This window comes from Alternaria incomplexa (assembly GCF_024043165.1).
Source record: "Alternaria incomplexa strain BMP 0042 chromosome Unknown scaffold_3, whole genome shotgun sequence".
NCBI lineage: Eukaryota > Fungi > Ascomycota > Dothideomycetes > Pleosporales > Pleosporaceae > Alternaria > Alternaria incomplexa.
The window spans coordinates 117,050-144,018 of NW_026249852.1; the positions used below are offsets into that span (position 1 = coordinate 117,050).

Genomic DNA, 26,969 nt, shown 5'->3' on the forward strand with positions numbered 1-26,969 from the left:
AGCCTTCTCACAATGCTAGTCGTGAAATTGGAAGTAGCAGCGCTCCAAATTATACACTCAAACTTATTCTGGATTGAAGTTGAGTCCCAATCTTTTGCCATATGCAAGGAGTTGCGGAAGCAAAAGACGTGGGTTGAATAAAGTGCATGCCGGTTTAGTCCAAGTGTTGGTCTTGGGACACTGTAAAGATGAGGTTTATTGCCATCACTCGCAAGACATGTACAAGACTACTGGCCCCAGACGTCCGCTTACAAAGTTTATCATCACTTCCAAATTACTTGTGTACGCCTGTTTCATTGTGTGCGTCCTTGAGACCCGTGCAATCGGTACAGTTGGAGCAACTATCGCCGTCAGTCTTTCCGTCTATCGCATTGCTTCATACGCAGAATGCGCCACTTACTTTGTGCAGTCGTTGCAATCTACACAATTGCTGCAGTCTTCACAGTTATCACATCCGGTACAGTTGTGGCAGCTGCTACTATCATTGCAGTCGGTGCAATTTCGACACCCCGTGCAGTCTATATTCTGGTTAGCAGATGCTCGAAGTCTGTCAAAACTTCCAAGAGTGGCGAGTGTACGAATGCAAAAGTAGCCTGACCTTTGCAATCCGTGCAGTTCTGGCCTGAATGTGAGGGGGAAAAGTCAGTGTTGTTCTTCTCGAGACATGGTTTCAAACCTACAATCCTCGCAACCTGTACAGTTGGTATTGTTACGGTTACCCTTGTTTTCGTCGCTGGATACGCGAAGCGATGACTGACGACAGCCCATATTTAACGTACGCGATGGGCGAAACGACGATTGCGTGTGCAGGTAACAGGATTCCGAATGTGAATGTAGGCAAAGTGGACATGTATGTATCAGTTTTCATGGTGGGGAAAATGAGACGGCAAGAGTATGCAGCCACGACGTCATTTCTGACGCACCTGGAACAAGTGTTGGCGAGCCCGAACACAGGTATCGATCCGAACAAGGCAGGCTAGAAGTGCATAATCATGATAGACACATGTAAGCTTGGCGGAACTTGGACTAGACGCCTGCGTCCATCTTCCAACAAGTCTTTCTACCCAAGAAATCACAGTCGATATAGTGTATAGCTGCTGTGGGTTGTATATAAGAAAAAACAATGTTTAGCTAACATTGCTGCTATAACCTAGAACTTCTACAGCTACATTAAGAGTGGTGCTAACCAACCACAACGCGACTAGACTCCACCCAATTCTCTTGTCCATTCGCCACTTGCGCAAAGGCACTGCAAGGAGAAGTCCAGCTAGCGTCACGAGCAGAGTGCCTCCGGAAATGACCAAGGTGGTACTCACGGCAATGTGGTAAGGTCTGAAATGAACCGACTGGTCTGGGTGCTTCTCATGGCGGTGCTCGCCCTTGGTGATGATCATGTAACATCCACTGAGGCCTACGCCGAGCAGGATATTAAGCATTGGGCCACCGAAGCAGGCTGAAAGTGCCATGATAGGAAACCCGAGCCGCGCAACGGTGATGTCGGCGACAAGATCACCAAGCGAATTGCCAACTGCGAAGATGGTCAAGCCGAGAATCGCGTCGGACATGTTGAGAATAACGCCCAAGGTACGCAAAACACCGACAACTTCGTTGGCAATAGTGCTAATCCATGCAATGGCAACGGCAAATCCAAGAAAGCACAACGCGGGCCGCCAATTGGGTGGTTGATTCGAGGCAGTGGTCAAGAGGAGGAAGATAAGAAGACAGAGGGAGACAAGCATACTGTAAAGCGAGTGGCGAAGCAACACAACTGGGTTGTCGGGTTCGACATTTACCCAGAAGACTAGTACCAAGAAAAAGGGCGCCGTAAAGATCTGGACGATCACCAGCCAGCGGTTCCATTGCGCTGGCCCGATGGATGTTGAGGTTGCCGGGAGCTGCTCGGGCGATTGCGCTACGTTGTCGGAACTTGTTATGTACACTTGCGGTGGTTGGCTGGTGGTGGTGCTGAAGGATCCACCGTCCAGCTGTCGAGGAAGGCTCGTAGAAGATTTCGAGTTCGACAGGCGCGAACTGGTGGGGTCGTCTCGTGGCAAGACAAGGGATACACTGGGAGTTTGCGATCTCATGCTTGCATCACCTGGTGTAGCTGCGTGTGGCATACCGAGATCCAGGGAAAGCTGGGCATGGCCTCCGTCATTCTCGTCTTTTTGCGGCTCGACCACCGGAAGCGTTATAGTAAGCAGGAATACAGGCAGACTTGCGACTAGCCCCAAAAGCTTATCGAAAACGTTCTTGTCACGCCAGTTGGTCAAAGTGGGAAAGAGGGTAGCAACCAGACTATGCGGGGTCGGTAGGAGTGCCGAGGGCCACCACGTGGGAACTTTTGTTGGTTCGAGCTGCCCAAAGGAATCTCGTGGGAAGTAGGTAGATTCGAGTGACACACTTGGCGAAGGCGGACGTAGACTCTGAGGTCTGGAAGTGGACTGTGCTGACCAAGGGTAATCGGTGTAAGGCGGGAATGGTATGGGTGGGGAAGTCGCATCTGGTACGGCCAGCTTCAGACTAGGCTGTTCGCGGCTATGGCCGGAGTTTGATGCCGGGCTTGATCGTAGATTCAGCGAAGGCAGGACTACACGAAGAGGCGCTCCATCCTCGGCACCTGGAGGCGCCAAATTGTTGGGTGAAAGCAGCCTATCTCTCGGTGCCGTAGGACTCGGGGCTCTAGAAGAGCGGGAGACTGGCGAAGATAACGAGATAGTTGGTGAGGGCGGCGCTTCCAACAATCCGTTGCGCTCGCTGGGAGTGGCAGACGCAAATGTTATGTCAGGCACGCATTGTCCTTGTAGGGTGCTTGGCTGTAGTTGAACATTGTCAATGTCATTGGTGGAGACAGCTCGCGCTCGGTTGCCTAGACTCTGCTGGATCTCGAGATTCGGTCGGCTCAGGTGGGGTGAGGTGGAGATGTTGGAGGCGGAAGAAGGCAGGTCAAATGGAGGCCGAGTCGCTGGACCTGTAGTCTGTCCGATGTAGGATTGCTGCTGGGCAGTAGTGTAGGTAGGGTCGTCGGAATACCGTCGCAGGCTGATTGGCATAGACTGGATATTGCGCGACTTTTGCAGCGAGGAAAGTACGGCTCGGAACTCCAAAGCTCCTACTAAACTGGGTCGGATCGGGGTATGGGTGTTGCGCCGCGACACGCTTGGGCGGTTGACGCGCATATTGTTGGTCAACTCGCCCATCCAGCGCTCACGTTCCTCCTCGTTGTCATCGTCATGTATCGTATTGTCGCCTCCTGCGCGTTCGAGCATGGAAAAGTCGTCAGCGGAGGCGCCGTACGCAGGGGTCGCAGAAGCAGCGCTGATTTCGTCGTCGTGGTACTCTGGAAACTCCTCCTCTTCACCGCCGGGTGTTACGTAGTGGCTCCTAACAGCGGCTGCTCGCGCGCGTCGGGCTTTTCGTAGGTTGAGCCACCAGTGCCAGGCCACAACAAAGGCGACGTAGAAGATGTAGAAGGCCACCATGCTAACGGACTCCCACAGGTGGAGTTTGCCGTCGACAATGAAGCCCATGCTAAAGGCAGCAGCAACAAGAAAGAAGCCGACGTCACGGACAAAGCTTTTGCGCGCAACCTGGAAGGGGCGGATCAGGGCCATGGAGCCCGAGACGACAGCGGTGATGAAGCAGGCAGCACCGATAAGCTCGCCGACAGCCAGACTGGCAGCGTGGGTGCGGAAGGCGGCAAAGGTGGAGAAGACATCGGGGCTGCCGTTGCCAAAGGCGAGCAGGGTCACGCCGGCCAGGCTCTCGCTCATGCCCAGCATGCGCGCTATGGTGTTGAGGTTGATGCAGAAGAAGTCGCTTGCGGCAATGCCAATGGTGCTGAAGAGGAGGGCGAGCCAGAGCGTCAGCAGGACAAAAGCGACGGGCTTCGCGTGCGGGAGGCGGCAGTAGTAGAGGGCGAGGTAGGACATGACGCCAGCCTCCTCATCGGGGCAGTTTGCGCGCACAAAGTCGCATTGGTCCAGCGCATGGTGGACGAGGCGGCACTCGGCGTCCTTGGTCGAGACAGCCCCCCTCGTGTGCAGAGCACGCCCGGCTGGGGCTTGCGACCGAGCCCATGCCAGCAGCGAGATGAGGGAGACAGCGAGTATGGTGAGGGCGAAGGGGCGCGCCGAGTAGCGGGGGCGGCGCAACCGCTGGGCGTGGGCGAGGATGGTCAGGTCGTCCATGGCCGAGGCATGTTGGTTGACGAGTCGAGGAGAAGACGGGTTTTAGGCGGTGCGAGGCGTGAAGGCACAGCGGGCGGCGAGCCAGCGGAGGGCGGTGCGTGAAGCGTTTGGGCTGGCTGGTCCGGGGAAATGCCGCCACTGCGCTAGCGCGTGGCGGTGCTGCCGCTGCCTGTCTGGTGATAGCGGCGGGGCATCTGTGGCGCCCAAACAAACAACAGCAACATGGCATCGACGCCAGAACCGCTGTTGCAGCACCACACCCATCGCCCAGCATGGCGCGCTCCACCAAGTATACCACGGCCGCCTCGCCCCAGAAGACGCCTGTCAGGTAGGCCCCAACGCTCCGCGCGGGCGCATTGCTAGGCTAACCCGTCGCCCGCAGAGTGCCGCTCAACGACGACCGCCAGGAAAAGGCCGCCCGCCGCCATGCGCACCAACAGGCCCAGCGCGACTCGATGCGCGCCTCGACTACGACTGCGACTCCCGGACGCCGCCGCGTGTCGCTTGCCGCCGCCTACGACACGCCACACACCCCGTCGCAAGATGGCGACGACATGCCCGATGTCACTGGCACTGCTGTCACACCGGGCACCCGCGTTATGCCGCTGCTGGCCAACTTCGAGGAATGGATGAAGATGGCGACGGACAACGTAGGCATGCGCACGCCCGTCGTCGCTGCTCCAAGCTAACGCCCCGCTCAGAAAATCAACGCGAACAACTCGTGGAACTTCGCCCTCATCGACTACTTCCACGAGATGTCCCTGCTCAAAGAGGGCGACGGCGTCAACTTCCAGAAGGCTAGCTGCACGCTAGACGGCTGCGTCAAGATCTACACCAGCAGAGTCGACAGCGTTGCGACCGACACGGGCAAGCTGCTCAGCGGACTCGCCGAGAATGTGGGCAAGAAGCGGAGAGGACACGGCGACGATGCCGATGGGAGCGACGAGGATGAGGGCGACGGCGAGGAGGCTGAAGCCGGAGAGCATGGCCAGAAGAAGCGCAAGAAGAGGGCTGCTCGCTCTGCAGAAGCCACGCTCGCGTCGTCCTTTGCCCAACTGCAGAACAAGAAGATGGAGCTCGAGTTCTCGGTTGATCCGCTCTTCAAAAAAGCCTCGGCCGACTTTGACGAGGGCGGGGCCAAAGGACTCCTTCTTAACCACCTGGCTATAGACGGGAGCGGCAGGATTGTCTTCGACAGCAGCGATGACGCCAACGATGCCGTCACCCAAGATTCACTCCCCACTCATGACCATCAACTGGCCCCCGACGCCATCGATGTTGACATATCCGGCCTGACTGCCAAGTACTTCCACGATCTTTCCCAGCTCGACCGGCAAGACGTGTGTCCGTCGATGAAGACGTTCGATCTCGGCGATGTGAATGGCTCTATGGACCTTCCCTTCCTCAAGGCTGCTGACAACTCCTCCGGTGAAGACGGAGCCAAGCACGGAGACGACAACGCAGGCAGCCAATCAGGTCTTTTTCTCGGCGACGATAACCCCATGGAATTTGACGACGATCATGACCTGAATATGGGCGGGTTTGATCTGCCTCCAGAGACGGGCTTTGGCGAAGGCGGGGAGATCTGGGCTCGTGAGGCTATCCAGCATCCACAAGCTCGCATCCACACCATGGACCTGAATGGCGACGAGAACACAGACAGTGCCGACGCTCCGTATGGCGTGTCCATGATGCACGGCCGCGACCAAGAACAAGAGAACATCCTTAGCTATTTTGACCAAGCTCTTAAGAAGAGCTGGGCAGGGCCTGAGCATTGGCGCATCTCACGCGTCAAGCATTCCGCAAAGACAGCACCGGCGACGAAACGGAAGGAAAGGGAGCCATTCGAGATCGACTTCACAGCTCCAATGTCACAGACACTAGCAGATGTGCTCTACACGCCTGCGACATCCAACTCCGCGATATCTCTACCCAAAGCACAATGGAAGTCCAGGTCGCGCAACCTTCTCCCAGACGACAAGCACTTCAACTCCAAACAGCTGCTGCGTCTTTTCCTTAAACCCAAGGCGCGTATGGGCTCACGCAAGGGAGGACGCCGTGCACATGCACTCCCTGGAGATTCAGCACGCGTGGACGAAGCATACTGGGCTCATCAGGGTCAAGAAGGCGACGGTGACGATGCACAGGGAAACTACGACGCCGACTTTTTCCAGGATGATGGTCTCCAGATACCTAGTGGCCCTCTCGACGATGACGATGTGTTTGCAGATGCGCGCGATCACTTCTCGCCGCCGCCTGACGCACCTGAAGCTACACTACCACTCGACGGCATGCAACCGGGTTCGCAGACCGACGCATTCGGTGCTCAGCTAGTGACGCAAAGCCGACGATTTCGGCCTGAATACGTCCAGTACGCAAGGGTCGCAAAGAAGGTGGACGTGAAAAGACTAAAGGACGAACTCTGGAGGGGTATCGGGTTCGATGGCGTAAGTTGTATCTAGCCGTCTTCATCTGACTCGCAAGCTCACAACCATCAGATTTCTGCGCCTCCTCAGCCCAATGTTGCCGACGATCCAGCAAACAAGGCCGTGGATGGTTCGTTGACCTTTACCGACGTTGTCAACAGCCTACAGGCCGTCTACCCAAAACAAACCCTGGCTGATATCTCCACAAGCTACTGCTTTATTTGTTTGTTGCATCTGGCCAACGAACAAGGCCTGGTCATTGAAAATCAAGAAACCTTCGAAAATTTGACGATTCGAAAAGACTTCACGGCGGACTTGGACGTTGGAGGATCGTGAGGAGATTTTGGATAGCTTGCATGAATTGTGTAATAATACGAAGAGAAAGCGAACTATTCTGCCCACAAGTCCTTTCTATCACTGATGTAGCAACTTACTTTTTCCTGCTAGAAACCCGACGTTGCGCTCTAGTTGTGGCTGTATTAGCCTTCAACGCGGGTTCCTTAGCGGCCTTGCTCCGAGGTGACACCCGACGTTCCGTCACAGCTTTAGCCTTCTTCTGGATCCTCTCCACAGGTTCCTCGTCCGCCTTCCTCTTGGGCGCTGTCTGGGTAGCTTCCTTGTCCTTCGTGGCGTTGATAGCTTCAAGCGCATCTTGCAGTCGCTCTTTGTAAGACTTCGTCTTGGTCACCCGGTGGCGCATGCGGCGATCCCTAGGATCGTTATTTTTGCCGTCGATCCACCCCTTGCACTTGATCAGCTTCGGGATTACTCGGATCAAACGCCGCAGATTCTCTGGGCAAGTGTTCGAACAGCTCCGGCGGCCCAGGCAACGATGCCCAAAGCCAGGTGCGTCTGGGATGTCGCCGCAACGACATCGCTCGCCACCCTCACACTGCTGTCTAGCCAGGTTCTCGAGATGAAGCTCGATGATGATGTGCGAGGGACGCACGCAGTGGCTGTGGCCGCACAGATGGGATACATCCCATCTCAGACCCTGTCGTCGCGTAGTACAGTATTTCAGGAGATGTCCATACCCGCGTACAATCATCGAGAACCAGTTGTAAGGTACATGTACATCTACTTTGGACTGCTAGAAATGCAAAGTTAGTATAGTTTCGGTATTTGCACCGAAAATGTAGTACTTACCGTGACATGAAGCCTAGGGCGATCCTTCGAGCGAAATCCGTACGGGTAGTCCTCGCAAGCCGTCTTTTTTGCAATCCAGCACCCGCCATTTACAACGTTAAAGTTGTCCTCGAGATAGGCCCACGCCTTGTCCATCATCCAGCCAGTCCTGCTGTACATATCGAGCATCTTCAACGCCCGGATCTGCGGCGTCTCACACTTTGGCAGCTTTGGAAGGAGAGCCTTATACGTCTTCTCAAAGTCGCTCGGTGATGGATGCTGCAGTTCCATTTCCTTCAGCACTTCCGTCTCCTTGGCCCGATCAGGCCTCTCGAACACATCTCCAAAGCCGATGTGGTTGAGATGAGCGTCCTCCAGGTGTCCCTTCAGCCAAGAGGATCTCTGGCCGATCGGGACCTTTGATCCTATATACTTCACCAACTTCTCGACTTGCTTAATCACCTCGGATGGCAACTTCCCACAGCGAAATAAGGGCAGGTTGTCGAGTGTGTATTTTCCCAAGTTCGGGTCAACGAGATCGCCAACGGAAAGATGAGGTGCTCGGATGGTCGATCCGGAGCCAGAACGCCGGCGAGAGGGCTTTCGCGAAGTCTGGGTAGAGGGCATGGCTGACTTTTTCGGAGGCTTGCGCGACTTGGGAGACTGAGGACTTCGAAGCGGCGCTAGGGGAGAGCGCCGAGACCTGAGGCTGTACACGCGCATTGTGCGATGAGAAGAGAAGAAGTAAAGGTTACGATGAAGTTGGGGGAACAAGAACAATAGGATGGGACTACAGGCAGAGCTCTACAAACAGCACCTGTTTAATTGTTATAGCTGCTTACACAATGCGTCACGCCGCCACGCTACCTAGGTAATATCAGCCCTTCAGGAACTTACCGTGCGTCGAACTGTGATAGCCAAGCCACACAGGTTCCAGCACTGCAGCATTGGCAGGAGACGGGATGTTCTCGGCTAGCAAGTCTCTCCTGAAGCCATCAGTGCTCGGTCTACTGCTTGGAGGCAACATGCAATCGGCTTCAACATTCAGTAAGGGATTGCCTTCGGTGCGGCTGCGAACGATATTGATTCTAATGCAGAGTAGATCAACAACAAGGTAACGATGAATGCGTGTTTCAGACATATCAGTGGCGTGCGTGCCTGCCAAGGTGTGTCGTGCATGGCTGTTTGGGATTGGACTTGATCCAGATCCAGATCCGGATCTGGTGGTTGGTGCCATTGTCTGCAGGCAAACCTTGAAAATATTGATTGAAAGTAAGAGACGTAAATGGAAAGGCAATGAGAGCCTGCCTTTGCTGTATACTGTTGGCATCAGGATATATACGCAAAGTCAACTCTCCAAATGTCATGTGGCTGGAGGAGAGGGTACGAGAAGACAGGTATCATCAGCATTTCAGAACTGGTTGCGAGTTGTAGCATGATGCATGGTAACTCAAGACCGCGATGACTTTGGCGCTGCCGAATGAGATGTTCGAAAGCGAGATGCACTCGGGATGGGGCGCTGTGGAGCATCTCGAGACGCAGTTCACGAGAAGACTGATAGCCAGCGGGCAACGCACTGGGAGTTGGTGACCCGCCAGCTCGTGGGCAGCCTTGGAAATTACCACTACGATCGGCTGCTGGCTCTTCTCGTTTGTCCGGCACCAGTCGCCGTCCTTCTCCGTCTACATGGCCTGATGTGGCACAGGCGTAGTATTGCAGCACCTGCAAGCGACAGATCGTGTTCGACGACAATGACAACGTTCCGCCGCTAATCCTTGCACACCCGGTTGTAGGCCCGACAAGACAATTGTCTCACCATGTCTCGTCGAGGCTGATACTCCAGGTCGCAAATATCTTACCACCTGGGCAAGCTGGAATGCGCTCACTACCACTTTGGCTGCGCGTGGAATCCATTGGTGTAGTTGAGCTCCAGATCAGCAGTGTCAAGTGGCTTCTTTCCTCGCTCGATAGAGTTGGCATTCCTAAGCGCGCACCCCACCGTCGAGTTCATCTCCGCGTCTCCAAATTGCTGACGCCCAAACCGTTAGCGCTTCGCGTGGAGGCCGAGGTTCTTGCGCGCCAAGTCATGGCACGTTCCGCAGCCTGCAGGTAGGCCGCAGATCCTCCTGCACCGTTGAACGGAACTAACAGCCGGCCGGGAAGTGAAACCTACGCTATGCTCGAACCCGCAGCCGTTTGTTCAACTCGACGCATAATCGGCTAGGCTGGCGTCCTACTCGGGCCTCGCAATACTTATCCGTGGTGAGTGACGAAACGTCATAAGAGGTGCCGTTCATCCGTGTGGGCCTGGCACTCGTTTTTGGCCACTGTCAGTACAGTTCCCCCCTCTGGTTCGGGTGCCTAGCGTCTATGGGGTGTACGGATCTTACAAAGAGAGTCCGAACAACACCAGGCACCCTGACTTGGGGGGGGTACTGTACGCAGCTGTCAAACTCATAGGGGTAAAGGCAGAGCAGCCCGTGCGACCCCTGCTTGATAGGACGTGCGAAAGTGCAAATGAAGGATGAGTACATAGGAGTACATTGCACAACTGGAAGCTTGCATGTAGTGACATGACGCATCGCGCGATATGTCAGCATGGTAATTTCCTTGCTCGCGAAAGCGGAGCGAGCGTGCACCGTGTTTCTGCTTTGGCACGCAATGGTGCCAACAGGCGCCCAGGCGATGACATAGGCCCTCCTCACGTGAGTCAAGCACTACGGACCAAAAGCCCTAAACAGAAACCCGGAGGTGACATGATATCGGACCCATCGAGCCAGTCACATCTTGGACATTGAATCCACAGCTTGAGTGATCTTCTGGTAGGACGGGTCGATGTCGAGGAGGCTCTCGACGACGCGAGTGCGCTTTGCTCGGCGGGTTACCTCAACCATCGACGTGACCACCCCTTCCCGCCCTGTGTCTGAAGTGGCCTCGCTTGAAAGAACCGGGCGCGTACTGCCTTGCGAATGCCTTGATAACACGACATTGCCGCGTCTGAACACGCAGTCTCGCTGATTTTGGCTTGCGAGACTGGAACAAAGAAATAATGGAGACACTCAAGCACAGTGACAGTAGATGCTGGTGTTGATTGAAGACGAGCGTGAAATCAACAAGGCGAGACGCTGTTACTCAGCAAAAAAGCAAACAAATCGACCGGCTGCACGTGTGGAGACGCACATATTCATCATCCATCAATCGCATGCGTGGGTAGCTTCGGCATAATTCCCAGCATATTATTCAGTAAGAAATGTACTGCGGGGTCGGAGTTGTGTGTCGACGCCAGGAACCAAATGAGATGAGCTCATCATCAGAATACTACCGTTTGGTAAAGTTGCGCAGACCACGTCCTCGGGAACAAAGGCCAATGTCAGAATATGCAGGTAGTTCGGGGCTCAGGTATGTTGTGTCATGAGGAAAGATATGAGTCTGCTATCAAGATAGACGCGGTTGCCTCGCTGAGAACACCACTAGTACATAGCCAGGCAATGTCATAGCCCGTTTTCATGGCAAAGACATCTTGAAGACCTCCATACCCCCTGATGATAACAAAACTCATCCCAACTGGCTCTCGACGATCGACACGAACACGCCTTCTATTTCACCCATCTTGAGTGTCGCAAAGGGATTCGAATCGCTTGACCTGCGCTTGACTCCCGCAACGACGTTCTTCGCGACAAGCCCAGACGGTAGAGTAAGCGCCCGGGGTCGGTAAGAACTGCCATTCTTCATGAAGTCGGCATGTTCGATGGCTGCCGCCTCTTCCGCTGTCATCTGCTCGCCGGCAACGTCCTCGTCTCCAGCTTCGTCTGGAATAAGGACAGGCTTCCGTGCGTCGTACATTTCGCCGTCCGGGGTGTGTAACAGAAACTTGGTCTGCTTGGCTTTCCCTTCTTCGAGACGCTTGTGCAATTTATCGACCCGCTGTCTTTCAGCCTTCCTCTCCGTCTTCGTTTGGGGGTTTTCGATTCTCTTGCCCTTTGCCACTACGCTTTTCACTGTCCTGACCCTCTGCCGGGGCTGCCAGTCATGCGAGTCCTTGGCATTCAGCGCTTGATAGTCGGCCTTGACGTCGTCGGGTATCTTGACCTTCCGCTGCTCGAGCAAACCCCAGAGGCGCTCGAGCATCTGGCGCGTTGCGGGCAACTCATCACGTAGTTCCTTGAGAGCATCTTCATGAACAGATTGTGTCTGTCTGTCGACGCGGTTCTTACGAATCTCATTGCGAGCTTGTTGAAGGTCGCGCCGAAGAAAGGCGTTGATGCGACAGACGCGGTATCCTTCTGATGCGACCTCGGCCGCGTCTGCGCCACCTTGGAGACAATTTCTGATTCGCGCGATGTCGCTATTTTCTTCGGGTGCTAGCTGTGTGCCCTTCGTTTTTGATGGCCGATTCGCAGTGGCGGAGTCTTGCGGGATGGCCATGTTCGTAGGTAAGAGAAGGTTCGATTTGTAGTCGAATATATTCAGGTACGCAAATGTGTTCAGCCAACGTGCAATTGTGATTGTGGGGACATTAGATCTGGAATAGAAAGTCGAAAAGTAAGGAGCAATCGTTGCTTCCTTTGACCAAGATAACAAGCTCGTGCGGACTATAGTAAAGTAAGCGGGACAATTCCACGGTCACCGCGACCTTCCGCCGGTCTTTCACTTTGACGTCATGACGGCTGTATCGCCAAAACAGCAGCACCAGGCAGCAGCGAACATTTTTACGTACACCGCAACAGGTTGCCTGAGGAGGGTGCAGGCCATGTCTACGGAACAATACAGCGTTCAACATGAGTTCGTCGAGCACAACACCGCCAGGCCAAGCGCCTGCATCTATCACCCCATCCGCTAATGCAGGAACCAAGAATTATGCCGGTGCTTCGGTAGTGTGCTCAGCTGAAGATGCCCGGGTCCCAATTGTACGTCGCTTCTCATGTACTTCAGCTGGTTTGACCACGAAGCCAGCTCCCGCATACCTGTTGCAAAGTACAGCTTGCGTAGCAGCTCTGATAGCCGCCCAATCTCGCGGGAGATGTAGTAAGATCCAGGGCCATGTTGGTCGAAACCACGCTTGTAGTGGTAGTAGATGTCCTGGTAAGCTTCCAGGATGTGGTCAAAGTAGGGAGGCGCCATCATCCCCAGCTCAAACAGACCTTCCTCTAGACTTGGCTGTAGATGGTCAGACGGGCGCGGTGAGGGGTCAGGTGGCCAGCGTGTAGCGTACAATCTTGTCATGAGAGACACAAAACTCGCAACATGGCCCTACTGCGAGCTCTGAAAATGCCCATCGAGGAACGCGCGACCTTCGAGACGATCGTCGACTGGTATAGCGGTACGGATAAGCCTCTGGGAAGAAATCCAAGCCATGTGACCACGACGGATATGTTGGATATGGCATTTCGCGCTCTTCTGTTGGCGATGCCCCGCACCGCGCGGTTGGCTCGGGAGGGGTGATGCGGGAACTGGGGAAAGGGAGAGATGGCCGTTGATGTGCACTGGGCGTAAGGCCCTTATGCTACCAGGTTTCCCGATTGCCCACGTCGTACGCTTAGTACCAGCCCTGCTTCTTGCACCACCCGTAGGACCGTGGAGTGCCAAGAGCACCCCAATTGTACCACGCAAACGCAGTGGCAGTGGAGCGGTGGTGACCATATTCTGCGCGTTTTTCCGGGATTAGTAGATGTGCACCAGACATTAAACGGGGGTGATGTCGTTGGAGAGCGCCATGAGGCGCAAGGGTTCTTAGCAAACAAGTCGACAGAATCAGGGTGACACACTGAGCGCTGTCCGACCGACGCTCGATCGCTACGACAGTACATGATGGAAGACTGCTGGTCTCGCCTGGTGTGTGCTTTCCGTGAAGCCTCAGCCCGGATGGGCCTAGGTGGTGCTGAATGCGGGCGCGGCACTAGGCCAATCTTGGAACACTTAACGCGATCGCGTCGCGCGTGCCTGCCCAGGTGTCGCCTACCTAGGTAGCTCCTTCCATCGTTGTGCTTCGCAACTTCCACAACCACGCATCACACCTTGCCGCCGCACAACACGATGGCGTCTACCGTCCTTGGAAAGAGAACGCGTAGTTCTGCACGCATCGACGACGGGACGTCCCTGACGCGCTCTGCAGACTCCAAGCTCCACCTCGCAACACGCGCAAAACGGAGGACGCAGTTCGTGATACACGATGAGGGCGAGATTGAGAACCCCTTCGTCACCCCGAAGAAGCAGCATGTGGACGAGCCCGGAGACAAGGCGGCGGCGAGACGCGGAAGGAAGGCGCGCACAAGTCCTGCCCAAGAAAACTCTCCGCAGAAGGCGCTCGTCGACCTGCCAGACAAGTTCGCGCCTACCCCCTCGACGCCCAGGCATCGCGACACACTTGCCGGCAAAGTGGCCGTTACACCCAGACACCGACTCATCATCGCCGGCCGGCCGCTGACGCCTCGCACTCCCCACACCCCAGGCACTCCGCGCAGCACCGCGCCCACCATCTACCACGAAGCGCGCCAGGTCTTCGCAAGAGGCTCTGCCCCCACCGCGCTGTTCGGCCGCGACACCGAGAGGAGGGAGCTCGCGGCCTTCATCACAAACCGAACCAAGGCCAAGACCTCAGGCTGCATCTACGTCTCCGGCCCGCCCGGCACCGGCAAGAGCGCCTTTGTCAACGATGTCTGCCGCACCGTCTCCGCGGACGAGTCTGTCAGAACCGGCTACATCAACTGCATGAGCGTGAAGAACGCTACAGATCTGTACAGGACGCTGCTCGAAGACTTTGTCGACATCACCGAAGTTGCAGAGGGCGACGAGATGGAAGCGCTGCGGACCGTCTTCATGCAGCGACAGACGTCGTATGTTGTTACCCTCGACGAAGTGGACCACCTGCTCGAGCTCGACGTCGAGCTCTTCTACAACATCTTCGAGTGGTCACTACAAAAGGCATCGGGGCTGGTGCTGGTCGGCATTGCCAACGCGCTGGATCTCACGGATCGCTTTCTCCCGCGACTCAAGGCCCGCGGTCTCAAGCCACAGCTACTGCCTTTCCTCCCATACAATGCCGCCCAAATCTCCTCCGTCATCACTGCCAAACTCAAAGCCCTTCTCCCAGCCGGCTCAACACAGCTGCCCTTCATCCACCCAACCGCCATTGTGTTCCTCTCCAAAAAGGTAGCCGCCCAGTCCGGCGACCTGCGCAAAGCCTTTGACATCTGCCGGCGAGCAATCGACCTCGTCGAAGCCGACACGCGCGACCGACACGCGAAAAAAGCCACAGAAATCACACCATCTCCCACGCCTTCGCCCTCGAAAACACCGCTTGTAGAGAACATCAACTTCTCCTCCCCGGCCATCCGCTCTCCCGCCAAAACCAAAGACCTAAACAGCGTCATCGCAGCTTCCCTCGCCTCGCTCACCGTCGAAACTGCACCGCGCGCCACCATTGCCCACATGGCCAGAATTACAGCAGCTGTCTTCAGCAACGGCACCAGCCAACGCCTGCGGAACCTCAATCTGCAACAAAAAGCCGTTCTCTGCTCGCTCTCTGCTATTGAGAAGAAGAAGCGCGCCACTGCCGCCGATAGCATCTTGGCCACACCTTCCCGATCCCACACTACATCCCCTAGCATCAAGGAACTCTTCGAAGCCTACACCGTGCTATGCAAACGAGAAAACATACTGCATCCTCTGACGAGCACAGAGTTCAGAGACATTGTGAGCAGTCTGGAAACACTCTCGCTTGTCTCAGCGGTGGAGGGCAAAGCGGGGTCGCTGGATGTTGGCGCTGGCACGCCGAGCCGGAGAGGCAGGGGCAAAGCCTTCCCCGGGGTTGCGGTAGAGGATCGCAGGGTTGCTAGTGTTGTTGGAGAAAAGGAGTTGGCGGATTCACTCGTAGGACCTGGAGCAGGGATTCTCAAGGGGATTCTTGAGGGGAACTAGACGTGTGCAGGGAAGTTTTGTCATGATTGTGGACTGGAGGGTAGGCTTTGCACCGGTTCTTGTGATACCCTGGGTTGAGGCTCTATAGGTGCTGGTTCTGGAAAGCGCAGCATTGGGTGTTGGGTTCGCATCATAGCTTGTATCACGAGCCTGGTAGTTTAGCGTAGCATAGCGGTCTTTGTCTCATGGTACACCACAATTCAGTGCATTTTCGACCAAAGGCTTTTGCATCTGCTGCTGTGTATGATCCATGAGACCCACGAGGCGGGAGACAACACGACGGGTCAATCAAGTGTGCTCTCTAGCGCTGCTTTCTAACCACAACAGTGGTTTGACGCATAGTATACTCTACTTTTACAACGTCTTCTCTCTCATATGTCATGGTATCATTCATCCCCACTACAGGCCACCACTGCAACCTTTGCATTCCACCCTCACGATTCGGACCCTCAAACCTTAACGCCCCCTCCTTCCACTGCATCCTCCTTTCCCACGCCACTCTGCCCCTCTTCCTCTTCCTCTGCAGCGTCTTCTTTGTCCTGCCTCAGCGTGCTCGTTGGCACCTCGCTCTCCATGCCTGCCTTGCGAAACACAGCCTGCATCCAGCACCTATACATTTTCAGCCTCCTCTGCCTGTTGACCAGCATCCGTCGGTCGACGCCAATGTGCGCAATTTCAAAACCCGGCCTGGGAGTGTCCAGATCGTTGACGTCATCGTGGCTCTGCTCTCTCGTCTGCATGCCAGGATCGTGGAGAGACAGACTCTCCATCTTATCCGCGATGACACCCTCGGCCTCGGTTTGGGATATGGTGGTGTCCGCCACGTTGCCAATGGTAGTATCGCGTTTTCTGGCGCCGCCCCAGATATCCTCGAGTTCAGACTGCTCGAAGAAGTAGACGCGCGTACCGTCGCCGCGGACGTAGAAGTTTTCCTCCATGTAACGGCCTTTTTTAAAGCGGACTTGGGCGAGGTCGCCGCGGCCGTAGTCGCGGAAGAGGACTTGGCCGCCCGGCTTGAGAACCCGCCAGATGTTGCGGACGGCTTGGTCCCACTGCTTGGGACTCAGCGCGCTGAAGATGAAGATCATGAGCACAACGTCTACGCTGCCTTCAGCCAGACCTGGGGGGAGCCCGCCGTTCTCCGAGTCGGGAGCGGCGGCCACGTCCCAGACGTCAGCTTGTATGCGCTCCGGGTCGTAGAGTTCGTGGTTGCGGATGAGCTCGACTGCCTTTTTGGAGAAGTCGCACGCGTGTATCTTCAGCCGCTGGTTCTGACTTCTCTGCAGGATGGGAAAGGCGCTGTTCCCTGCCCCGGCGCCGACCTCCAACAGCGTAGCCTCTGGCCCATCCTCGGCGCCCAGTTCTTCTAGAATAGGAAACTCCTGTGCCAGCCATTTGCGGTTCTTGAAGAAGTTGGTCTTGTTGTTTTTGTAGAACTGGTTCCACCACTTCTCGGGCTGTGCGTTGTAGCGTTTGCGATCAAAGTCGGAAACCGGCTCTTGCCGTTGTCTGGAATACTGTTCTTCTGAAAAGGCGAGGTAGTTGGAGTCGACGGTTACGTGGTCCCAGGCGTTGAACTCGAAGATGTTGTCGCCTTCCTCCAGGTAGCGCGAACCGAACGCAAAGGGATCGCTGCGCTTCTGATTGTTGTCTGGGTCGTGGGAGCGAGACGGTGGGGCGCGCACGGGTTGTAGAGAAGCAGGCACTCCATAAGCGTCGTTCTCGGCGGAGTCGGGGGCGGCTGGCGATGTGGCCGTCAGAGCCTCTGGTGGCGGCGTGCAAGCTGGAGTATGCGGAACAGGATCGACTGTGACTGCGAAGCGCATGTGCTCCATTGCTTTGGAGAGTTGCTGTTTCGGTTGTGGTTTCCTGGACATGGTGTTGTCTGTCTGGAATCTCGAGTCGCCGGCATCGTGGACACTCGCGCCACTGGCAGTTCCCGCGTGTGCACCGTTCATGCTGTCCGTCTTCGCAGCCATCTCGGACTCCTGACAAAGTCGCGTAAGCGGGGAATCTTGCAACTCATGGAGGGGAAATTTCGAGCGCTAGCGCCCAAAGGAGTTTGGTTCAGCCCTGGAGGTCCCTGACAGCCTTGGAGATCCCATGCGTCATGCAGAGCCGCAGCCGCAGCAATCCATCTTCTCTAGGGCTAGCGCGGATCTGCGTCAACTGGTCCATCTGGAGCGTGATGCGCTCATGGGCTCTGGGCTTTCAAACCGCTCAGCCACCATGTCGAGGTGACACCGATCAAACTCTGCACATACACAACTCCGCCATATATCGACGCTTGGCCAACCCGTAATGGCATCCCTGCGATTCACCCGTCCAACGACACGCTGCGCGCGCCCACGCCAACCCCCCTCGCAGCGGCGGACCTTCCTGCCCAACCCCTTCGAAGCCCTGAACTCCGCGCTGCCTTCTTCGTCGTCGCCACCACAGATCCTGACCGCCGTGCGAACTCTGCCCTACCCCTCGGCCCCCGTCTACTCCATAATAGCCGACGTGCCCAACTACCAGCACTTCCTGCCTTACTGCCAGCGCAGCGACATAACCAAGTGGTCTGCACCGGACAAGGTCTACGGCCGGCGCTGGCCATCCGAGGGCACCCTGACCAGCGGCTTTGGCGGCATAACCGAGAGTTTCGTGAGCAGGGTGTACTGCATACCGGGGCGCTATGTGGAGAGTGTGGGCGGGAATACCGAGACGAGTTTGAAGACGGAGGATATCGCGCATCACCTCGACGGCGGGCACCAGGCGGCGGAGCGAAGGGAAGGCGAGAAGGGCCTGCTTACCCACCTGCGGAGTAAGTGGACTGTTGAGGCTATACAGAACGACCAGACACAGGTCAGTCTGGCAGTCGAGTTCGCGTTTGCGAACCCCATGTATGCCGCTCTGAGTGGGGGCGTCGCGCCCAAGGTGGCAGACTTCATGATCAAGGCTTTCGAGAAGAGGGTCCAAGAGCTGCTGAGGAACAACCCCGACATGGTCAGGGCGAGTCTAGCGGAACTGGATGGTAGTCGCTTGAAGAGGTAGCCATCACAGTCAATCCATGAGCAAACGAGTCACGTTTAAATCCAGCGTTGATTGCTAATACCCCCACCTACCCCCTGACTACTTCATGCTCTCGAAATACTTCCTGAACCGCGGCTCATGCTCCAGGTCGCAGGCCAACACCGCCTCGTAACAAGCCATAAGCAGTTGCGGAAATTTGACCGTCCAATACCTGAGATAACCGCTCGGCAAAGGCCCCACCTTTGCTTTGATTGCATCGTCCATATCCTCATAGTGATTCTTCTTATTCCTGAGCGCCCTCAACAAATCCAGCATCTTGTCGCCTGTGTATTTGCGCTGTTTCCCGAGCGAGTTGATGAAGCCCTGATCGAGCTTGGCGAGAAAGTTGCGTCTGTGGTCGAGCACGTCTTGCGAGGCTTCTTCGAGCACCGACAGGTGGGCAGATGGCGGGTCCCGAGGTTCACGTTCCCAATGATCGGAGCAGTCGCACAGGAAATCAAGGCGCTTCTGATCATCCCAGAAAAAGGGATGGTTCATCACTTGGAAGGCGTTGGGACGGTCTTCAGGCCTAGGTCGCAGCATCCAGTGGATGAGGCGATGTGGCTCCACAGAGTCTGCACCGAGAAGCAGGCGATCGAGGTTCGACTTCTCCTTCTTGATGTTGTATTCACGGATCTGCATCCAGCCTTCTTCGTCGTCAAAGGGATGGCAGCCGCCGGTGAGCACGTAGTAAAACACGCAACCGAGAGAGAAGATGTCGACGGCCCGCTTCACGCCTTGGGCGACTGGGTCCGTGGAGCTCGACGAGTCGCGAGAGAAGCCTTGCGAGCTGCCGTTGGCTAGTTCCTTGGGCTGCGAGATGAGCTCAGGCGCTTTCCAGCCAACAGTGCCTGCATTGCCAGTCGTTCCGACAAGGGTACTAACGTTATCGGGCAGCGTCTTACAGAGTCCGAAGTCAGAGATGACGAGCCGTACATCGTCCTTGGACGTGATCAACGGCTGTGCGATGAGTATGTTCTGGGGCTTGATGTCGCGGTGGATGATGCGAAGATGATGAAGGTGATTCAATCCAGCGGCCAGTTGGTACAGACAAGCTGCAGCTTTGCCGCTGATCTTGTTCACCAGACGCTGATGGCTTTCGGAGAGTTCCTCGCCTGGACGGCCGTCTTTGTAAAGGTCGAACAGGCTGGCCTGGCAGAGTTCGACGGCGATGTAGAGGAAGTTTTCATCCCTCTCGTCGTCAAAGTAACGGATGACGTTCGGGTGGGGATCGCTGTTCTGCAGAAGCTTTACTTCTTGCTCCGCGAGTCCAAAGTATTGCGGTAGCATGCGCTTGACAGCCACCTTGACCTCCTGAAGCGGCGTTAGCACAAGAAATTGAGAGCGAACAGAGATTCAGCGTACCTTCCATTTACCCTCAAAGACAAACGTTCCTCCGCTCCCGTTGCCAAGGAGTCGGTCTTGGTCTATTGTCAACTTGCCGATCCGCTTGATCTCGGATACGTTCTGCACGTCGCCGCCGCTGACAGTGAGCTCATCTGGCTGCAGGCTCGGTCCTACCTCGAGCTGCTTGGCTGCATCTACAATTCGATTGACCTCGTCTTCCTCCTTCTGTTGGTTCTTGCTGAGTTTACGTCCGCCACGTCTGCCTCGGTGTGCTTTCTTCTTCTTGGGAGTCGTGGGCGCGGCTGACGAATCCTGAGAAACATCATCGGTACTGCTAGTCATCGGTTGAGCGTCCACGTTGAGCGGAGTGCCAGGCAGGACCTCGTCTTCGGCAGGGGGGCTACGTTCGACAGTTGTGGTCCTGGAAAGGGGCGCGAGATCTTCGTCTTCGTCGTCTGGGACGTCAAAAGTCACCTTCTTCTCCTTGACCTCCTCAGCAACGGGTGCGGCAATGTCATCTTTCGCTACAGTTCCCACCATCGGCTTCTCGGAAACGAGGTTCTCGTCGACTGGGAGAGGTAGAGCCTCTTCTTCTACAGGTTGTACTTGCGGCTCGGCAGAGGTGGGCACTGGAGCGGGAGGCAACTTGGCCTTGGCCGAATGCAATAGTCTCTTCAGATGGCTCAGACATGATTCGCGTAGTGTTGGTTTCACGGAAGCACCAACGAATAGGCCAGCTGCAAGGAAAAAGACCAAAAGCTTCATCGAAGCCATTCTGTCCTGCGTCTGGCCTGTCGCGTCTATGGTCGGTGGTTGGTGCTGCTCACGGTGCGACGTCTCAGGCTGATTGGACACGGCCTGGTCGTTCAACGTTGGGTAGTACGTCGTGGCAGGAATGCCTGGCAGCTGTGCCTGCTGGCTGGGAATCCGGTAGTCTAGCCTGTGAACACCGACGAGGCTGCTCTTGTCCGGCAGCAGGTAGGCCGAGTCCCAGTCGTAGGATACTTGATCCTGCTTGTAGCAAGCTGCGTCCGGTGCACCGTCGGTGACTGCGGGGTAGTTGACTTCGGACAGGGCATACCAGGCGCCGGACTCGGTGGTGTTGAGCAGGACGTGGTTGGCTTTGTCTTCGGAGAAGATGGGGCCGGCTGGCTGTGGGAGCAGAACGAGGGGCGGCTCGCTGGATTGGTCGTTCAGGGGGCGGGCAACGTCGAAGACACGGGCGACAGGGTAGGGCAGACGTTGGCGGTAGAGGGGGCGCTGGTGGGATCGCGGGCGCTTGTAGTCGAAGGCGATGACTTCGCCGTTGTACATGGTGTAGATGTACTGCTTGTCCAGGGTCTGGTCGTACTGGGACTGCAGGTCCTTGTCTCTGCTGTTGGGATTCCACTCTGCATACTTGAGGGTGCAGATGAGCTCGTTGGTCTTCTTGTTGTGGATGGTGATGGTGTACTGGGTCTGGCCAATGTCGATGACGCCGCGGCAGTCGCGCTCGCGCGTGGTGAAGAAGTTCTTGGAGTCGGGGGCGCAGCTGTCGTCGTAGGGGAAGTTGCCGCCCGGGGTGAAGCTCTGCTTGACAATGCCCGAGGCGGCGTCGACGAGGAGCATAAACGTCTTCTTCTCGACGTTGTAGACGACGGGGAGGTCCGGGTCGTCGCTCGAGTAGGGGGCGCTCTCGGCGAGCTGCTTGACGGTGACGCCCAGGTGCTGGAGCTGGGGGTGGGGCCCGGGGGTGAGGAGGTACAGGGCGCCGTCCTCGCGGGGCTCGACGATCCACACAAAGGACTGGTGCTGGGGGCCGGGGCGGTCTTCCGAGACGTTGTAGATGGTCTCGAGCATGGGGCGGCCGCTCAGCTCCCAGATCTCCTCCCCGTTGTAGCGGTCGCGTGCGTGCATGTGGCCGTCGACGGTCGCCAGGAGAACAAAGTCCTCGACTTCCCAATCGTGCAGAGAGCGCGCACTGGGGACGAGGCCCCCCGAGGCAGCGTGTCTGGCAGGATGGGCTCTGACAGCGCTGATGGCTGGAGCAGAAGGAACTTTGGTAGCTACGGCGCGCACGTTCTGGTCGTTCAAGGGCGTGTAGGCAGGGCGGCCGGGGGCGTCGCCTACCGTGTCTTTACGGCTGGCCTGTCCGTGATGGGGTGCGAGCATGTGCACCTCGGCGCGGGCAGACGTCTGGTGCACATGGCGGTCGAGTGGATGCTGCTGCTGAGCGGCCACAAGCGTGACGAGGACGAGGGCGAGCGTCGTGAGCGTCGAGCCAGCTCCGGGCGGCCGGCGCGGGCGCGGCATGGCGCGGCGAGGGTCCTGCGTCGATGGAGCGGAAGCCTAGGCAAGGCGGCGAGGGCGAGCGAGATGGAGCATCCGTGGGTGCCGATGGGCGTGGGCAGGAGGAGGAGCAGTGTCCGCTGCCGTGATGCGGATTTTGGCCTCGATGCTAATCTGCGGGGGCTTGGTGTAAACTGGGGTCTCGCCGCGCCTGCTCTCGTTTTAGTCCCACCCTTGGCACCCTTGTGCCCCTGCCCACGACATGAAACTGAACAAGACATGCTGCGAGGGCTGAGCATGCCCGCGAGTCCGTAGAGACACCTCGCGACATGGCCTGATTACTTCACTCGTCATTTGCCAGCAACCGCCGACGCGCATCAAGTCCGACATGGAGCATGACGCAAAGAAAAATGGTCCTTAGCCAGCTTGTCTGACTGCATTCATGACTTCCGTAGTATACACCTATCTAGTGTCGACCCCTTCACGGCATCACGCTTGCTCGTCCCATGCCTACATGCGCTCACGTCTCCGCGGCGCGCTTCGGATAATGTTGTCTACGCGCAGCAGCAGCTAGATCATGTTAGTCGAGTCCCAGATCAAACAATGGGCAAACTCACCTCGGCAGCCTCCGACGCCGACGACACCACCGCGCGCTTCAGCTTGTAGCTCTCGATGACGCCCAGCTCCCTCATGTCCGTGATGCCACCTCCAGGAGACAACAGATCCAGGCCCGAGCTAGTCAAGCCCGAGTAGACGGCTTTCCGGAGGCGTGTAACGAGGTCGCTTGAGTCGAAACCGGCATTGTCGGCCAGGATCGTGGGCAGTTGTTGGAGTGCCTTGGAGAAAGACTCGACGGCAATGGCCTTCTTGCCAGCCACGTTTTGTGCAGCCTCCGCCACCGCCTTGGCCATGTTCATCTCGGCACAGCCACCACCGAGCGTTGTCCTGGGCTCCTTGATTGTTTGCGACAGAACGGCAAGGGCATCGTGTAGCGACCGCTCAGCCTCGTCCAGAAGTTGCTCGGTTGCGCCTCGGAGGACAATGGTGCATGCCCGTCCAGCGTTGATGCCCGAGAATCTGATCAAGACATCCTCTCCGATGATGACCTCTTCGACCAGATCGCAGTGGCCGAGCTTGACGTTCTCCGGGTGGTCGAATGTCGATGTGATTTCTCCGCCCGTGACCAGTGCCAGGCGCTCGATGCCGTCAAAGTCGGCATGCTCGATGGAGCAGATGCCGGCGTCCGCAAAGAGCTGCTCTGGCCAGTTGTAGATGAGCTGCCGGTTGACGAAGCAGTTGATGCCGTGTGCCTTGATGCGCTCGACCTTGGCCTTCATCTTCTCGCGCTCGGCCTTCTCCAGCTCCGCGAGCTTGCCGGTCGAGTCGACCTTGACGCGTGCACCGAAGATCTTGATCTTGTCTGTGTCCATGGCTGTGTTGGCAACCAGAATCTTTGCGTTTTCTATGCGCTTGGGTTGGTTCACACCGAACTTCTTGTCCAGGATGAAACCCTCGTCCAGGTACGAGTCCTTGAGCTTTCCGCCAGCCTTCTTGATGATCTGGATGTGCGTGAGGTCGGTCGAGCCTCCGAGCTTGAGGACGGCGTCGACGGCGAGTTTGGCAAACTGCTGTCGGTCCTGCGAGAGCACCTTTGAGCTGAGGGTCGTCCGGGCGATGGCCTCGAGGTCTTTCCTGAAAGCCTGCTCGTCGCTGCTGTGGTCTACGGCAATCTTCTCTAGCGCCTTGAGGGCCGCAGAGCTCGCTATCCTGTAGCCCTCGATGATGGTCTGGGGGTGGATCTTCTGGTCGACCAGCTTCTCGGCCTCTCGCAGCAGCTCGGCGGCAAGGACCGTGACTGATGTGGTGCCGTCGCCGACCTCGTCATCCTGGACCTTTGAGATGTTGACCAAGACCTTGGCGGCGGCGTTGTCGAGGGCAATCGCTTTGAGGATAGTCGCGCCGTCGTTGGTGACCATGATCTCGCCGGTAGAACTGCACACATTAGTTGCAGCACACTATGCACGGCGCGGGGTCACGTACGCCGACTGTAATATCTTGTCCATGCCCTTGGGGCCCAGTGTGCTCTTGACCAGGTCGCCGACGGCGATGGCGCCTACAAAGGCCGAGAGACGCGCATTCTCGCCCTTCTCCTCGGTGACGTCCTCCGCAAAGATCTGGGTGGGGTTGGACTGTACGGGCGTCAGTACTGTTGCGCCTCTTCGCGTGCGGCGGGCGGCATACCATCTTGCACGCACTCGTAAACAGGCAAGGAGGGGAATTCGGGAGGGCGTGCGGTGGGTGGTGGGTGGTGTCTGAACGCGACTTTTTTCTCGGCCTGCCCGCGTTGGAGCTGTGTTTGCGGTGTCTGCGGAGCTTCCCCGGCCAATGGTTCCACCGGAGCCCGTGACCGTCTGGATGCCTACGACTTCTGATGCTTCACCACCGCACCGGACTCTGCCGTAAGCCTGATGCTGTAGGCGCACGCTCTCCCGCCTCTCGACGCACCGCACCTCTTTCCGCCGCGCACAATGTCCAAGCGACCCGCGCTGGAGCCTCTCGAACAAGTCTACGACGCGCCGTCTCCGGCACCAAAGCGCGCCAGGGTCGAGGATGAAGACATGGAAAGCCCCCAGGCCAATGGCGCGACCAGCAACGGCCGCCCCATGTCTCCGCGCCAGCGCGACCGGGGGCAAGTAGCCGTCGCAGGCGCACACCAGGAGGAGCATGCGGAGCTGGACGAAGACGACAACGAGCCCGCCGTCGCTGCGCCGAGACGCCAGACCGCCCCAGAGGCTGGATACACCGACCTGTACCTGGACACGATCAATCGCAAAGTCCTCGACTTCGACTTTGAGAAGCTGTGCTCCGTCACTCTGTCCAACATCAACGTCTACGCCTGCCTCGTATGCGGCAAATACTACCAAGGTCGCGGCCCAAAGTCACAAGCTTACTTCCATGCTCTGGAAGAGGGACACCACGTATACGTCAACATGGAGACGAAGAAGGTCTACGTGCTCCCCGAAGGCTACGAAGTCACGTCCAAGTCGTTGGATGACATCAAATTCGTCGTGGATCCGCGCATGACCAAGGACGAGGTCGCGAAGCTGGACAGGGAGCCCAAAGTGTCGTGGGACCTCTCAAATCGAGAGTATATACCTGGCTTCGTCGGCATGAACAACATCAAAGCGAACGACTACTTCAACGTTGTCGTGCAAGCTCTCTCCCACGTGGTCCCCTTGCGGAATTATTTCATGTTGGAAGACCTGTCGAGTCGGCCGCAGCTCGCGCAGCGCTTCAGCACGCTTGTCCGCAAGATCTGGAACCCGCGGGCGTTCAAGACTCACGTCTCGCCCCACGAACTGCTCCAAGAGATTGCGTTGCGGTCCTCAAAACGGTACACGCTCTCCGATCAGTCTGACCCCGTCGACTTCCTCTCGTGGTTTCTCAACAACCTCCATCTGGCCGTTGGCGGCTCGCGAACAAAACCCAACAGCAGCATAATCCAGAAAGTATTCCAAGGCACGCTGAAGATCGAGCAGCAAGAGATCACCGCCCGTGCAGATGCCGGCGACCGTCTCCGTTTTGAAGATGCAGCCGTGCAGACCGAGATATCGCGTTTCCTCGTGCTAACCCTCGACCTGCCCGCAGCCCCTCTCTTCCAGGACGCACTCGAGAAGAACATCATCCCGCAAGTCCCCCTCGTCAACATCCTCTCAAAATACAACGGTGTCACGCCGCAAGAAAAGTCCAAGAACCGGGTTCGCTACCGCCTCCTCCACCCCTTACCGCCGTACCTCCTCTTCAACATCAAGCGCTTCTCCAAGAACAAGTTCGTCTCGGAGCGCAACCCAACTATCGTCACCTTTCCCGTTCACTCCCTCGACATGTCGCCCTACGTCGAGCCGAACCCCAAAGAATACCCACCCGGCGAGCCCATCTGGTATGATCTCGTAGCCAACATCACCCATGAGGCTGTCAAGAAGAAGGACGACAGTGTCGAGGGTGAGCAAGAGAGCAAGGTGTGGAGAGTGCAGGTCAAAGACCGAGCGAGAGAGGAGTGGTACGGCATTCAAGATTTGTACGTCGAGAAGGAGAGGGGTGAGACGCTGTTTACCAAGGAAGCATACCTAATGGTCTGGGAGAGGAGAAGAGGGCAGAAACCAAAGGCAAGGTAGCAAGGAAGAAGTAGAGCTTTGTATGAGTAGTTTCCGGTGGGGTGTTTGATTTGATGTCTGCCGGGTGCTTGGGAATATACCAAAGGCAATCGAGGTGCTTGCTTGGATGTCCTTTATTATCATCCCCCCAACCGCTATTGCTCTCCATTGTGTCTCTCGTATAATGCTCTCAATACCGCCTGATGTCTTTCCTAACTTCGCTTCGATTCGAGTGATTCCGCTTCCTGGCTCACTCTCACTCTCCAATAGTTCACATGTAGAAGAGGGCGGTTTCGAGTCAGACCTGGCGACTTGCTTCGCACTGGCTCGATAAGAAGACAACAGGTGAAGAGCTGGGCAGCTTAATTAACACTTGGTAATACATCAGCCCACACATGTGACGTTGCCAGGTGCTGTCTCTAGCAAGGATTACGAATGCTCACCTCACATTTCAAGCTCAATAGCAGAAATAAACAAGATGGAGGGAGAAG

At 56.7% G+C, this 26,969-nt stretch overlaps 10 protein-coding genes across 10 annotated transcripts; 4 read left to right on the top strand and 6 right to left on the bottom strand.

Moving 5' to 3' along the window:
* Nucleotides 1-1,127: 1,127 nt before the first annotated feature.
* Nucleotides 1,128-4,190, bottom strand: J4E90_002404 (uncharacterized protein; the record flags this gene model as incomplete). The annotated part of the gene is made up of 1 exon (XM_051431984.1): nt 1,128-4,190. The coding sequence occupies one exon, from the start codon at nt 4,188-4,190 to the stop codon at nt 1,128-1,130; it is 3,063 nt and encodes a 1,020-aa protein (XP_051293406.1).
* Nucleotides 4,191-4,462: 272 nt separating this feature from the next.
* Nucleotides 4,463-6,952, top strand: J4E90_002405 (uncharacterized protein; the record flags this gene model as incomplete). The annotated part of the gene is made up of 4 exons (XM_051431985.1): nt 4,463-4,518; nt 4,573-4,840; nt 4,892-6,637; nt 6,689-6,952. 4 exons carry the CDS (start codon nt 4,463-4,465, stop codon nt 6,950-6,952), a joined length of 2,334 nt encoding a protein of 777 aa, XP_051293407.1.
* Nucleotides 6,953-7,046: 94 nt separating this feature from the next.
* On the bottom strand, nt 7,047-8,368 carry J4E90_002406 (uncharacterized protein; the record flags this gene model as incomplete). Its single annotated transcript, XM_051431986.1, has 2 exons — nt 7,047-7,610; nt 7,763-8,368. 2 exons carry the CDS (start codon nt 8,366-8,368, stop codon nt 7,047-7,049), a joined length of 1,170 nt encoding a protein of 389 aa, XP_051293408.1.
* A 2,928-nt stretch (nt 8,369-11,296) lies between these two features.
* On the bottom strand, nt 11,297-12,862 carry J4E90_002407 (uncharacterized protein; the record flags this gene model as incomplete). Its single annotated transcript, XM_051431987.1, has 2 exons — nt 11,297-12,263; nt 12,669-12,862. 2 exons carry the CDS (start codon nt 12,860-12,862, stop codon nt 11,297-11,299), a joined length of 1,161 nt encoding a protein of 386 aa, XP_051293409.1.
* Nucleotides 12,863-13,774: 912 nt separating this feature from the next.
* On the top strand, nt 13,775-15,658 carry J4E90_002408 (uncharacterized protein; the record flags this gene model as incomplete). The annotated part of the gene is made up of 1 exon (XM_051431988.1): nt 13,775-15,658. One exon carries the CDS (start codon nt 13,775-13,777, stop codon nt 15,656-15,658), a length of 1,884 nt encoding a protein of 627 aa, XP_051293410.1.
* A 449-nt stretch (nt 15,659-16,107) lies between these two features.
* Nucleotides 16,108-17,637, bottom strand: J4E90_002409 (uncharacterized protein; the record flags this gene model as incomplete). Its single annotated transcript, XM_051431989.1, has 1 exon — nt 16,108-17,637. The coding sequence occupies one exon, from the start codon at nt 17,635-17,637 to the stop codon at nt 16,108-16,110; it is 1,530 nt and encodes a 509-aa protein (XP_051293411.1).
* Nucleotides 17,638-17,959: 322 nt separating this feature from the next.
* J4E90_002410 (uncharacterized protein) lies at nt 17,960-18,691 on the top strand (the record flags this gene model as incomplete). The annotated part of the gene is made up of 1 exon (XM_051431990.1): nt 17,960-18,691. One exon carries the CDS (start codon nt 17,960-17,962, stop codon nt 18,689-18,691), a length of 732 nt encoding a protein of 243 aa, XP_051293412.1.
* Nucleotides 18,692-18,769: 78 nt separating this feature from the next.
* J4E90_002411 (uncharacterized protein) lies at nt 18,770-22,348 on the bottom strand (the record flags this gene model as incomplete). Its single annotated transcript, XM_051431991.1, has 2 exons — nt 18,770-20,023; nt 20,075-22,348. The coding sequence occupies 2 exons, from the start codon at nt 22,346-22,348 to the stop codon at nt 18,770-18,772; spliced, it is 3,528 nt and encodes a 1,175-aa protein (XP_051293413.1).
* A 486-nt stretch (nt 22,349-22,834) lies between these two features.
* CCT2 (T-complex protein 1 subunit beta) lies at nt 22,835-24,568 on the bottom strand (the record flags this gene model as incomplete). The annotated part of the gene is made up of 4 exons (XM_051431992.1): nt 22,835-22,894; nt 22,942-24,316; nt 24,365-24,513; nt 24,566-24,568. 4 exons carry the CDS (start codon nt 24,566-24,568, stop codon nt 22,835-22,837), a joined length of 1,587 nt encoding a protein of 528 aa, XP_051293414.1.
* A 284-nt stretch (nt 24,569-24,852) lies between these two features.
* J4E90_002413 (uncharacterized protein) lies at nt 24,853-26,499 on the top strand (the record flags this gene model as incomplete). Its single annotated transcript, XM_051431993.1, has 1 exon — nt 24,853-26,499. One exon carries the CDS (start codon nt 24,853-24,855, stop codon nt 26,497-26,499), a length of 1,647 nt encoding a protein of 548 aa, XP_051293415.1.
* Between the last annotated feature and the right edge of the window lie 470 nt (nt 26,500-26,969).